This window comes from Solanum dulcamara, chromosome 4 (assembly GCF_947179165.1).
Source record: "Solanum dulcamara chromosome 4, daSolDulc1.2, whole genome shotgun sequence".
In the NCBI taxonomy this organism is placed as follows: domain Eukaryota; kingdom Viridiplantae; phylum Streptophyta; class Magnoliopsida; order Solanales; family Solanaceae; genus Solanum; species Solanum dulcamara.
In genome coordinates this window covers 9,759,125-9,773,424 of record NC_077240.1, presented here as the reverse complement: position 1 = coordinate 9,773,424, position 14,300 = coordinate 9,759,125, and the positions used below count along the sequence as shown (strand labels likewise).

The 14,300-nt window shown below is 31.2% G+C and overlaps 1 protein-coding gene across 1 annotated transcript; it reads right to left on the bottom strand.

Annotated features, from left to right (window-relative positions):
- Positions 1-7,770: 7,770 nt before the first annotated feature.
- Positions 7,771-13,299, bottom strand: LOC129886085 (ATP-dependent Clp protease proteolytic subunit 5, chloroplastic). Its single transcript, XM_055960615.1, has 9 exons — positions 13,009-13,299; positions 12,792-12,908; positions 11,775-11,889; positions 11,577-11,669; positions 10,828-10,873; positions 10,604-10,676; positions 9,742-9,776; positions 9,558-9,646; positions 7,771-8,275 (listed from the first exon to the last, which is right to left on the bottom strand). Exons 1-9 carry the CDS (start codon positions 13,125-13,127, stop codon positions 8,069-8,071), a joined length of 894 nt encoding a protein of 297 aa, XP_055816590.1. The 5' UTR covers positions 13,128-13,299; the 3' UTR covers positions 7,771-8,068.
- Between the last annotated feature and the right edge of the window lie 1,001 nt (positions 13,300-14,300).

The window sequence follows — 14,300 nt, the reverse complement described above, 5'->3', positions numbered from 1 at the left end:
TAGCAAATATTACATATTATACATAATAATAGATAACAAAAATAAAAGTGAAATTATTAAAAAAATATAATTAAATAAACATTATACAATTGAAAATTTTATTTTAAGTTCTACATGAATATTCGACTTTCAAGATCACTACAATGCTTCTATAAATGCTCTATTAATGCATTACGTAATTCAAAATGAGCTTCTTTGGCCTTAATTTTTTTATGTCGAGATTTATATTTTTGCATATTTTATTTTTGTTAAGGTTAATTGTATTTATATCCAATTCAAATTTATAATAGAATTAACATAAATTTAATTTCAAAAAACTTCAAGTAAAGGAAAATAATATATAAAAAAATTAAAATTTCAATTTAAAATCAATATTATAAAAATATTACGTAAAACTAATAAAATATTTTAATTAAAACATACCAATTTATATAATATTTAATTAAAAATATTGTATAATAAAATAATAATAAAGGACAATTGGTTTGATGAATAGTGTAACACCAAATTTGGTGCAAAATTTGGCATGAATTGGAGCAACTTTGCACCAAATTTTACCCTAGATATAGCATTTGGTGTAAAATTTGGCATGGGTTGGAGATGGCCTAACAATAACAACAACATACCCAGTGAAATCCCACAAGTGGATCTAGGGAGGGTAAAGCGTATGCATACCTTACCACTATCTCACGGAGGTAGAGAGGTGGAAATGGCCTAAATAGAATAAAATAACTTTGAGTTTAATTAATATGTATTAATAATAAAACAATTATATATTTTATTTTGAAAAATTATCTTAAAATTATATAGCTAGTTTGAAGGTAAATTATGTAAGTATTAACTATATTTTTGCGTAATTAAGTATTATATGTATTTATTAGCTGATTAGGAATATGTTATTTGATTTGCTATTTAGAAAATAACATATAATTAATACTTTGTATAAATTATGAGAGAATTTATTAATTTATGCAAAACAAAAAATAAAATAACTAATATATAAATAGCTAAACTCTATATAACTAATATCCATTATAAAATAATGCATCAATTCTCTCATAATTACTGCATACACTGTCTTTTACGGCCGTCACTAATTTCTTATTTTCTAATAGTAATTTTAAATCCATAAAATATTTGTACTTATCTCATCCAATATACCAAACTGGCAGTATACATGAATGGTTAACTCATAATCAAATGAAATTAACATAAAGCTTTTGTTGTTAATTTAACTTAAAACTTTTATCCGTCACTATTTTAGATTCATAAAATATTCATAGTTAACTCATCCAGTGTACCAAAGGACCTCTCAGTATATATGAGTGGTCAATCAGTAGGAAGGCGTTTTGGTAAAAAGAAAAGAAGGTGAGGTGAGGTGAGGTGAGGTGACAAGACGATGTGTATGGATTGTTGATCACACAAAGCAAAGGCACAAGCATTCTTGTGTTGAGTCATTCAAAAGGCAGCCAGTACTGTAAAAGAAAAGAACACAAGTTGAGAGTACTAGTCTTCATAAAACCTCAAGTTATTCCCTCTTCTCACTTAATTAATTCTCTTCATGTTTTACCAAGAATTATTTATTACTTCTTTCTCTCTCTTTTTCCTTCTACTTCTTTCCATAGGGTGCCCCACGAATTTATTTGCTCGTGTGTTGTGTCCACATACAGCATTTCTCTTTTTCTACGTCATATTAAATTAACATGTGATATGAAATTATAATTTTAAATTAATATTTAATATCTGTATTTGAACGACATATGATTTGGGATACCAAAGTCTACAAAAATTATGATATGATTTCAACTTTTTTTTCCTTTTAAAATGTAAAGCTTAACCCATAAATTTATATTTTATATTAAAAGAAGACTCATTATTTTAAATTTTGTAAAAAAAAAACAAAAACCTCATATTTGACATAATTAAAGAGATTGTTTGTAGCATGTAAAAGAATTATATATTAAACAATAAGTAGTTTTCTATTATTGTTGATTAGTGGATTTTTATAAAAATATTTATATTTGGGAGTTTGTAATCGCAAATATATATTTATAAAAGAAAAATAAAGATATATGATTTATTAATGCGGCGCTTTAGAATATTATGATATCTTGTTATGAACTATAGTTTGCTCATTTGTTAAGATTGTATACTAATTGAGGAAATTTTGATAGTTTTTATAACTTGTGAAATTTTTTTGTTTATGAAAAAATAAATTATATATTCAAACAAAACTTCAATTTGATTACAAATTATAATTTCATATCGCATGTTTAAACGGGCGCTAAGTGATTGTTTGATTATGTGTATACATTTTACCGTATAGTATTTGAAATTCATTCATCCAACCTGTTTGAATTGCTCATTTGTTAAGATTGTATACTAATTGAGAAAATTTTGATAGCTTTCACAACTTGTGAAATTTTTTGTTTATGAAAAAAAATTAAATTGTATATTCAAACAAAACTTCAATTTGATTACAAATCATAATTTCATATCGCATGTTTAAACGGGCGCTAAGTGATTGTTTGATTATGTGTATACATTTTACCGTATAGTATTTAAAATTCATTCATCCAACCTGTTTGAATTGGCTTTTGACTTATGACTTATAAGTCAAAAGCCATGAATTAGAATTTCTAACTTATGATTTTCGGCTTATTTTGATTTAAAATAAGCTTTTATGAGCATTTTTTAAATTTTATCCAAACACTTTAAAATTGCTTAAAAACATCTAAAACGAGTCAATCCAAACGAGCTCTAATTCAAATTTGTCCACTTATTTAAAGAGAAACTCTCTTTATCAAGAATTCAAAACTTGAATCCAAGCATATGGATAAGGGTAACAAAAAAAATATTTGTTTAATGATTTTCTTTAGCCGAGAATTTATTAAAAATAATTTTTCTATTTTCATAAAATAAAGACAAGATATGTATATATTCACTTTTTCCAGAGTTCACTTGTAAGACTATATTAACTAGGTATGTTGTTATTATGGTTAACGATACCTGGTGAACGGTGATTCTTGTGTGAGTTAATTACATTTAGGTTAGAACTCCCAAACCCTTCTGTTTTAAATGCTATGTTAATGTACTAAACTTGAAATGAACAATTTTCATCAGATAACTAAGTCTCTAGTTGTAACATGAAGCAATGATACACTGTATATAATGTTATTTATTTAGATGATGATAGTGTTCAGATTAATTTGTGTACATCTTAATTATTTATTTATGTACTTGCTACTTTTCATCAACAAAGATATTGAGTAAGTAATTGTGCCTACCCAGTCTTTACACATATAGGAGAAACCACCTAATTTCGTTAAAATTTAAATATATAATGATGAATTCACGATTCTCCTCTCACTCTATAGAATAATTTCAAAGTAATCAAACTTAGTGGTCACATGAAAAGAAAAATGCAGTATCTATATATCAAATTCAAGTGAAATGAAAAAATAAAATCTGATGGAAAAGCAGATTTGCTAATTGGTTAAGATAAAGTAGCTCTAATTAAGTGTAATCTCCAAAGTTGAAGCAAATCTTTGACTTTGAAGAAAGTCACTATTCTCCTCCTTTTTGTCCGAAACCATGATTTGATAACTTTGCCAACAAATGATTTTTCTAGTCTAAAGAATGTGTTAATTTGGTTTCAAATGATTGGGCTCTTAGCCAGCACATGTTCTTTCCATTAAACTACGACATAAGTGTCCCTTTTTTTTTTTTTTTTTTTTTTAAGTGTAGTGAGTTTTGTATCTAAATAATCACTTTTTTTGAAAAATATATTTTATTAGTGTGTGTAATACACTTTCTCTATTTTTAATTTTTTTTGTCACATGACTAAAATATTCTATATTGATAAAAAATAAATAAACTATTAATATTAGTTAAAAGTTAAAACTAAAGTATTTCTATCCCCAAAATATATATATTTTTTTAAATGAAATTAATTTTTTAAAACAACTTATTTTTTTTAAAAAAGTTATTTTTCTCACTCATGTGTATATATCTAGCACAAAACGAGAAAAAAAATTGGAAGGGGAGGAATAGGTGTGGCGGAGTAGAATTTTTTTAAAAAAAATATATAAAAATAATATCTAAATTATTATTTGAAGGGGGAGGGGGAAGATGAAGTAAGAATTTTTTTTTAAAATCTTTTGTAAAAGAAATTTAGAAAATAAAAATAACACAAAAAAAATTGTGGGGGGGGGGTATGGTGAGAAAAAGTGGTGGAGTGGAGTAATAAAAATAATATATATTATTTTATTTTTTTATGATGAGATAGTAATACTTTAATATTTAATTTTAACTAATTCTAAAAATTTATTTAATTTTTGTCGGTGAAATATTTTGTCTATGTGAAGTATGATGTGACAATTTTTTTAAAATGAAAAGAGAAAGTGTAGCGCACACACCGTGGTGAGAGTGGAATAAAAGAGAGAGATGTGTTTTTCAAACTAAGAAGTGATAGTTGAGTATGAAACTCACACTCCCAATAGTTTAGGTATGAAACTCAAAAAAGAGGGATAATTTAGATGTGTTTTTGACACTTATCTTTTAAACTATTTGTCTTTCATATTAATTAATTTCTAGATTAAAAACAAATAAAATCTTAAAGCATCTTCAATCCAATCCTCTTTAGAGATAATCAATTCTAACCCAATTTTTATTTACGCTCCACATAGAATTTTCTTCCCTTTTCTCTATATCAGGGGCGGAGCCACATTGTGGCCAGGGGTTTATCCGAACCCTCTTAACCAAAAATTATACATGATTAAAATAATTTTTTATGTATAAATAATAGATGTCGAAACCTCCTTCGATTAGTTCGTGTGTCTACTTCTTCAGATTTTAAACCCCTTATTGAAAATACTGGCTCCGCCACTGCTCTATATTATATTATTATTATTAATATTTTCTTATTTCATAAAATAAATCTTTTCTTCATTTTCCAAATAATCACCTTATAAAATTATATTTTATCCTAAATTTCTAAATAACATAAATTGCAAGCAAATACTATATATTATGCATATTAATGAACAATTTAAATAAAAGTAAAATCATAATGAAATACAATTACATAAATATTACATCATCGAACAATTTATTCTAAATTTTAAAAAAATATTTAACTTTCAAGATTATTATGTTGCTCCCATAAATGCTCTATTAATGTATTAGAGAGTTCAAAATGAGCATTTTTGTCCTTAATTTTTTTATGCATAGCTAAAAATTGTTCAAATCAGAGATTTTCATCTACTACCATTTCTGTCGTTGCAGTTGGAGCTTCCGAAGTATCTTGAATTGGTGAATTAAGATCATGCTCATCTTCGATTATCATGTTGTGCAGTATATTATATGTATTCCTTACATCATGTAGCACTTCCTTTCTCAAAAAATGTGGCGGCCCTGTGATAATTACAAAACGTGATTGCAAAACTCTGAACGCACGTTCAACATCTTTTCGGTATGAAATAGAAAAAAAAAATTAGAAATATTGTCAATTCAGGATGGAAGTAGTATACTTTTCAATAATAGATTTAGATATTTTTTAAATTTAATTACTCATTTTACATATGCACGTTTCATTTTTGTGATCGTTATTTTTTTATGCAATTATAAATTATAATAAAACTAACTTATATCTTAAATTATTTCTTTTTCTTACGGAAATTAATTAATAAAAATTCTATATTAATGTAATACATTAGAAAAGAACTACGAATATTAGAGACTTAATTAATGGTCTTATATGATTTGTTATATGTTAATTACGATTGTTATATAATATATATAATATTAAAATATTTTAAAAGTAAAATAGAGAATATGAATAGTAATTCTCCAAATTCACCCATCTGTAAATAGACTTTAGAGAGTTTTTTAGAGGGTGGTTGGAATACCTAATCTCTATTTCCCCCTCTATTTATGGAGTTTAGAGATTAAAATAGAGTGTAATTGTTTTCTTAGGATCGTGAATATTGTACCTCATAATTGTATAATCTAGCTAGCTAGCTTCCAATATGATTATAGCCCCCATAGAGCTTATAATCAGAATGGATTGACCCAATCCAATCCAATCCTAAAGGATTAACGAGTTAAATGAATTAGGAAGGATTGATCCTTTTAACTAAAACGCCTATAAAATAATAGTCCAATCCAGCTCTAAGCGGGCTATGGGTTAGGACGGGTTGACCATTCAATCAAAAGATGGATAACATTGTTTCTTAGAAAGACTATCGAATATTGATGAACACAACATCAATACATTAAAAATTCACATATCCATGAGTTGCACGCACTTTAGTAGAATAATTACAAAATAACTAAATAGGCAAGATACAACAATTAACATTCGTAGGATTCATCATAACAACATACCTTATATGATCATTTTTTCATAAAAAAGAAAGGAGAAACAAAAAATTAGGCATAAACACAAAAGTAAAAGAGGTCAAAGATTCATAATTATGATAACTTCAATTGCCTAGTTGCTGAAAATTTGACAAAATAAAACACTACTTAAAATATATATAATAACAAATATTTTTAAAATTCACGACCTATGGGCTGGCCTCTAAGGCTCGCGGGTTGAGCCTTTGAGGCTAACGGGCCAAATGAGGCTGGACTAAAAGGCCTAGTTCCTAAATAGGCAGACATTTTTTTGCCCAACCCCACATTTTTAATGAAAATAGAAATAATAAAATGTCAACAAATAGTGCACAAACAGCATTTGACGCTGATTCTCTCTTTCCCACTCTCATCTCCATACCCCTAATCACCTTACTTTACTCCACTCCCACACCTTATATTATATTTGTTTTAGATTTATATACAAATATTTTTAAAATAATATTTTTTTTTAGTTATCAAATATAAAAAACAATGGAGAAAAAAATCACTTATTTTTGGTGGAAAGTATTTTCGTTCCTACCAAACACCCTAAAACTAAGTTTGACTTATGGGTCATAGAACCTCCAGAGCCAAGGCAAGAAAATGGGTGGAAGACATGAAAACTTAAGGACAAGAAAGACTAGGTATGTTTGATGTTTGAATAAAAGGAGAAATGAAGGGCCCTACACAGAGTATAAATATAGAAATTGAAGCATGAGAAAATGGAATTGGCTTTGTATTGTTCATAAAAGAGGGACAATTTCTTGAAAGAGGAGAGACAATGGGGGTTAGGTTCCATTCCGCAAAATATGGATCTCTGTTATGCCCTCATATTTCACATCATCCAATTGCAATATTTGATTCAACTTTATCCTAAACTTATGTCCCACCATAAAAATGTTTTTATTCTTTTAGTTGGCATTTCGCCATATATTTAATTTCAGATCACGGAATTCAAAAATCAAATCATAATCAGACAAACAAATTTTAATAATTAGGGACAGATGGAAAGTGACAAAGTTTGTGCTCAAAATGGAGAAGTGCATCCCTCCCGGTCTCGAATTAATTATCGCATTTTTTATTTACACTCCCCTTAAAAGAAGCATTAATAAGAGCAGCATTTTGCCTATTTTACCATCTTATAACATCTCTCCTCATTTTAGTTCTATCCTAGGAGAGCACCAAAGTTCTCTGAACATTTATGAAACATCTAGTGAAACTTAATTTGTCATCATTAGATGATATTTGACCACCAACTTACAAGATGTATGCATGCTGCTTCTTCAACTGGCATTATTGCCCTTGAAACAATGCCAACATTTATCTTGTGCTCTTCAAGAAACAAAGCATGAAGAAAAAGGGGAAAAAGAATCAGACATGAATTCAATTGTTATACGAGGAAAGATGGAAGTAGTGAATTACTTTTAAAGACAAATATCAAGACCTATGTGAAAACGTCTATAAGATTTGGGCAGGTACATTACACACTTCCCCAACTGTTACTCTGATGAACAAGTAAATATTCGCGTACATTTGCTCCTGGCAGCAGAAATACTATTGTCTACCCAAAACACAGTAAGCAATTACAATCTCTAGACATGACTGTATTAATAATCCAAGGGGTGAAGAGCAAAATGATAGGAGAAAATTGAACTTCCTTGCAATACAACTATGATTGTTCAGCAGCTGCTGCAAGTGGTTGAAAGGCTTTCATTGGATTCATGATGACACCATCAATTAGCCCATACTCTTTAGCTTCTTTTGCGCTCATGAAAAAATCACGATCAGTATCCTGGTTAATCCTCTCAAGGCTTTGACCAGTCTGGTAAGCAAGGTAACCATTCAAATTTGCTTTGTGATGCAACATCTCATTAGCCTGGACATCATTGTCAGCATTGATTTAGCTCTAAGTATTCTCATCCTTATCAATCTAAGCATACTAGAGTTCTACAACAAAAAGCATGCGTTGATGTCTGCCTCGGCTTCTTAGCATGAAAAATAGAAATGATTTCACATAGCTATTTCAAATTTAACTTATCAAAGAGAAGTTCCACAATTTGAGTAGTTCCACAAGACAAACAGAATTCTATAAGCTCTGACTAACTAATGTACATAAGCTGGAATATTGGAAAATTAACTTGCGTCATAGCAAAATCGTCTAAACTACATACAACAACTACTATGCCTCAATCCCCAAACAAGTTGGGGAATATCGTCTAAACTAGAAGCATTCTCTAAATGAACAGTTATAAAAGATTAGCTTTTGTATGGGATTGGATGGGAACAATCCCACAATGTTTGGGGCTGATAATCATATGATTGTATTATATCATTCCCTAAATATACAAAGAACTGGAGATTTCCTTGCAAGTTTCCATTACAAGTGCATCATTGAAAGGTACTCTTTCTATGCATTTTTTTGGGGACAAGTTCGTCCACAGGTACTTTTCTTCATAAGCACATTGTGCGGACTGATTTTTGCTTTCAAGGGTTAGAGATTCTGGCCTGCTTAGTTTAGAATTGGATCCTTTACCTTATAAACCACTACTTGTATTGTATTTCACTAAATAAACACAAAATTGAAAATTGTTCCTCCATCTTATGTTTTTAGTGCATTGTTCAAATGTACTTTTTATCTGTCAGCACATTGAGCAAAATGTAAAATGGAAAAAAAAAAAACAGAGTCGAGATCGGGATTCTAGCATCTCTTTTTAGGATGGATAGGGATTCTAGAATGGAATGTTTAAATCAGATGACATACTTTGTAGACCACTATATCGCAATACTGACTCCCAAGGGTGTGTTCAGTATGGAAAATGACTTCCCTAGTGAAAGTAGGGGAAACAAGTTCCACAAGTGGCATTTCACATTGATTATCTCCCTCCCCCAAACACACCTCATCTTCACCCCACCCCTGCACCCCCCATTCCCCACGATCCCACCCTTACCCCCACTCCCACTCCCACCTCCCATTGTATTTTCTATATTGTATACAAATACTTCTAAGGAGAACAATTTTTTACATAAAATACTAGATGCAAGAAAATAAGTAAGAACCCCACTTATTTTTCTAGAGAACATTTCCCTTTCATACTAAACACACACTAAATACAAACATTTGAAATAGAAACTGTGGCATACCATAGAGTGAGTGATACCTGTATATCTATATCAGTTTGACCACCTTGAGCACCACCAAGCGGCTGGTGAATCATTATCCTTGAATTTGGCAAGCTATATCTCTTTCCTTCAAGGTGATAACAGCATCAAAAGTTAAGAGCAAAAACTAGAAGCATAGGATAAAGATAGATACTTTAGCCTTACATCAGCTATTCAATTTACCTTTAGTGCCAGCACTGAGAAGAAAAGCCCCCATACTGCAGTGCCGCAAAACATAAATTAAGCTAAGCAAGATAATCTATTTATTCTATGAAAAAAAAAAAAAAAGTCTAACGTAATCACCTTATGATACTAAAAGTAAAACAAACTCCATAAATTCAACCTGTAACTGAATATAAAGTCTCACTTTACAAAAACTTTTTTGAAATAAACTTGTGAATTGTTCCACCACTCACCCATCTAATTATATGAAGGTTAAGGAAATAGCCGCGTGAAAGGTGGGTGGATCATAAAAGCGATGTAACAGTAACATGGAAATAGTACTAAATAACACATTATACAAACAAACATAATGAAATTATATTAGATTAATTTCTTTGACACTGTATACTTCTCCATGCAAGGAAAACCCCAGGAATTTGGTCAAGTGAACTGGGACAGTATAGGAACAGGGCTTAAAAGGGGCTAAGGGTGACAAACAGGAGGAATGGAAGAATTAAGGAGAGAGGAAGAGAAGAAGGAACTGCAAATCCAATCCCAATATTTTCAAATATTTTCCCTATATTCCGGGGAAAAAAAGCAGCTCTTATTGGCGAACTTTGGCACCAAAATAGAGAAGTATGAAGTACCGGGGAGTGCGAAGTGCCTAAATGAAAGGAGAGGCTGTCAAAAATGCCAATAAATGAAAGAAATCGGAAAGTTACTTAATCAAATAAAAGAACCTACGCTGGAAAGCTATGTAGTCCTATCATGGGTTGTGCAAAGGTGATTTTCACATAAATTATAAATATGCATCACAAGCTACAAGGTATGGAAGATCATCTTCTAAGAGAAACACAAAGGTACATAAGTAATCAATCAGTACCTTGCAGCGAGTCCAACACAAACAGTTGAGACATCAGGTCGAATATGTCGCATGGTATCGAAAACGGCCATTCCTGAGATAATAATAGGTGCATCGCAATTGATAAACCATGCATTAAAGTAGACAGTAAAATCTGATTACAACAGTTCAACACTGCGATAAAAGCTGAAAAAACAATGGCAAACAGCAGAAAAATGAGATTGACCAGAAACACTTGGTTGTACCTGCTGTTACTGACCCTCCTGGAGAGTTGACATACATAACAATGTCCTGTGTAGTAAATTAAAGAGGTGTTCAGTTGAATTAAAAGAAACCTGTGTAAAACTTAAATAGAATGATGTAGCTAAAAAAAGTCGGGAAAACAGTTTTATAATTAAAAGCTACACTGAAAAGGGATGCTCCTGCAAGTCTTAAGAATATGTCAAAAGAGAAGCAGAGCTGCATAAATTAAACCATAGCAGCATATGTGTGTTCTTTCTTGTTCAATAAAAAACAAGGTTTTATTCATTTAATATGAAGCTGATCAAAAGGCAAGTCTCATATAGTCATGGTATAGGGTTTGTCGACTACATCAGTCGGTAAGAATAGACCAAGAGAAAGAGAGGAAAAGGTTGAATTTTCACACGTCTCCCGCCTAGGCCTTAACTTTCTTCACTCGTTTGGTTCATGCACAACTGGGGCACTGAGGCCTCAGTAGGCTAGTTCAAACATATAAGTTATGCTGGCATGTCAATTGACATGACATGCTGAAAATTACATAATGAAAAGAGGCGAGAAATTCAATAGTTGCTCAAGCAATTAAGCAGTAGACAGATCATATTTAGGCAAACAAATGCGATGGATTAATATTCACAAATACAAAAGATGATATACACTACCAAAGGAATGCCTTATGCAGAATCTCCTTAAAATTAAAAATTGTAATATTTTAACCAAGTCAATCCGATGAAAACAAGTGGTCTTGAAAATATACCTTTGTGGGATCAACAGCATCAAGATAAAGAAGCTGAGCAACTATGATATTGGCCATATCATCATCAACTGCTCCACCACATCGTATGATCCTCTACAAGATAATAGTAATAATAATAACACAGGAGTTAAAATTTTAGTAAGTACATTGTGACTTTGCGATGAATGTTAAATCTACCATAAAAAAACAAATTCTTACATATTGAAAGAGCTGGCTGATCACACTCTGAAATCGCTCTTGTACCATTGGCGGTGGTCCTTGACCTTGGGCATATGTAGGAAAATAAGGTGATGATGGTATTTGCACATCATCTCTGCAAAACTCAATAACAAAAAAAAATCACGACATAACAGATAAGATGACAAAGCAACTAAGTCATCAACAATGAATTCTTACAACTTATGTGTTCCACAAGTCCATGAAACTGGATCGTTTACACCTTGTAAAAATCCCATAAAATGACCTAAGAAAACACCCTTCTATCTACTTTTTAGATAACTAACAAGATTCTTTTGAAGAGAGAAAATGAAAATATAGATAAAAGTAGTATTCCCCGTCTCAATTTATACGAACTCTTTCCATTTTGGGGTGTCACAAAATGTTTGACACCATTCCACTAAACAATCTTATTGTACTTTTTTTAACAAGCAACCTTCATGACTTTCAAGAATTCAAAATTCATTTCACTATTCAATTTTGTGCTTCTGCGTGATGTTTTTGAATCAAACTAACTTCTCAATGCTCCCTTAAATATTTTCTTCTGCAACTACTAATATTTTACTAGGTCTATCCGAAACAAGACTCTCTACTTTCCAAGGTAGGGGTAAGGTCTGCATACACACTAACCTACCAGACCCCGGGATTACAGATTTACACTGGGCCTCTTCTTGTTGTACTACTAATATTGTACTACCAGATAAGTCAAATTAACATCTCAAATAGGAGACAGAGAGGAACACCCATATTTCTTTACACTGTATAAAATTGGTTACCCAAATTTGGGCATAATCCCAAGATTTTCGATTCCTACTCCCCTTATCCACTCATCAAAAATAAGAAATCCCAACAATAAGAACCAAAAGTGTCCTTCCCAATCTGAAATTAGACAACTTCTTTCTAACGAAACATAGGGAAAAAATCAGATTAAACAAGGAATTCAACCAAGACCCTTAACAGATAAAGTTGTGGGGCGGGGGAAAGAAACAGAAAAAGAACCTGATAGACCAAATTCCTGAACGTGAAGCCTTTGCTAAATCCCAGTCAGCTCCAGAATACACAGCCTTCACGGTGCTATTTCCCCTATTCTTCACTTTCCCAACAGCCTTTACTTTCCTGGGTATTAGCCAAGAAAACAAAAAAATCAAAACTTTAAGGGAAATACTAAACATTAGCGACACATACAAGTGAAAAAAATACAAACCCATCTCAGTACCTGATGGTAAGATGCTTGAATGGTAGGGATATGGGGGGGAAATTGCAAGAATCAGAGGGGAAAATTGGGGAGTTGAATTTAGAGATGGAGGAAGTTGTGGCTATGCAAGAATGAGCCATTTTTTTCTTGGATTTTTTTTTTGGAGCAGATGAAGATAGGTTTTTGGGGGCAATTTAAAGAGTGGAGTGTTGGAGTAAGCAAATAACGAGAACGACGAGCTTGGAAAGTTGTAGAACGGCGCTCTCAGCGCAATTTAGTATCCATCCCATTAAAGTACGCCGCTCGACCAAGAAAAAAATAACCCAACTTTCCAGATTTAAAAATATACTTATGTTAAAGAACAAATGGATTAATGAATTGTCCACTTAAAATATTTGTAGATTGTCTACTTGAATTATTTGTGTGGATTGTTCACTTAAAATATTTGTTTAATTTAAGTGGTATTTTACTTCATCTTTTTTTGGCTATAAATAAGCCATCACTTGCAAGGTAAGAATACACGCAAAAAAGAAAAAAAATTCTACTACTCTCTCTATATTAATACTTTTTTTATATTCTCTTGCTCTTCTTTCTTTATAAAATTGTCGAGTGAGTTAGTTTATAACACGTTATCAGCACGAAGCTCTAATTTTTCAGAAAATTAACTTCTATATCAGGTATATCTACTAAAGAAATTTAATTTTTAAGTTGTCTTTGTTACTTTTAAATTAATTTTCATCTTGTAAAAATTGGAATTTGTGGCACTTGATATTTCTGACAAAAATTATTTGTCATGGATACTTCATGCTGAAATTCACCTTACCGCTAAGGGTCTTGGTGATGCTATAATTGAAGAAAATACAGCATCAAGTCAGGATAAAGCAAAGGTTATGATTTTCCTTCGTCATCATCTAGATGAAAGCCTGAAAATGGAATACTTGACAGTGAAAGATCCACTTGAATTGTGGAAAGACTTAAAAGGGAGGTATGACCACCTCATGGCAACGATATTGCCAAGGGCTCGTTATGAATGGATGCACTTACGGTTTCAAGATTTTAAAACTGTAATTGAGTATAATTATGCTGTGCGGTATGGTCTAGCAGAATCATTGATTAAACACCTCCAATTGATAGCTAGACCATTGTTAATGAGGACAAAACTTTCTATTTCAGTATGGGGGGCATGCTATTTTGCATGCAGCAGCACTTGTGCGCATAAGGCCAACAAATTATCATGAATTTTCCCCATTACAGTTGGCGTTTGGAAGGGAGCCAAATATATCCCATCTTAGAATATTTGGGTGTGCGGTATA

Coding starts and splice junctions, on each gene's coding strand:
- LOC129886085 (XM_055960615.1), bottom strand. CDS start 13,127: ATGGCTCATTCTTGCATAGCCACAACTTCCTCCATCTCTAAATTCAAC. Junction 11,890..12,791: donor TCAGGAATTTGGTCTATCAG/GTTCTTTTTCTG, acceptor TGAGTTTTGCAG/AGATGATGTGCAAATACCAT. Junction 10,874..11,576: donor ATGCTGTTGATCCCACAAAG/GTATATTTTCAA, acceptor TTTACTACACAG/GACATTGTTATGTATGTCAA.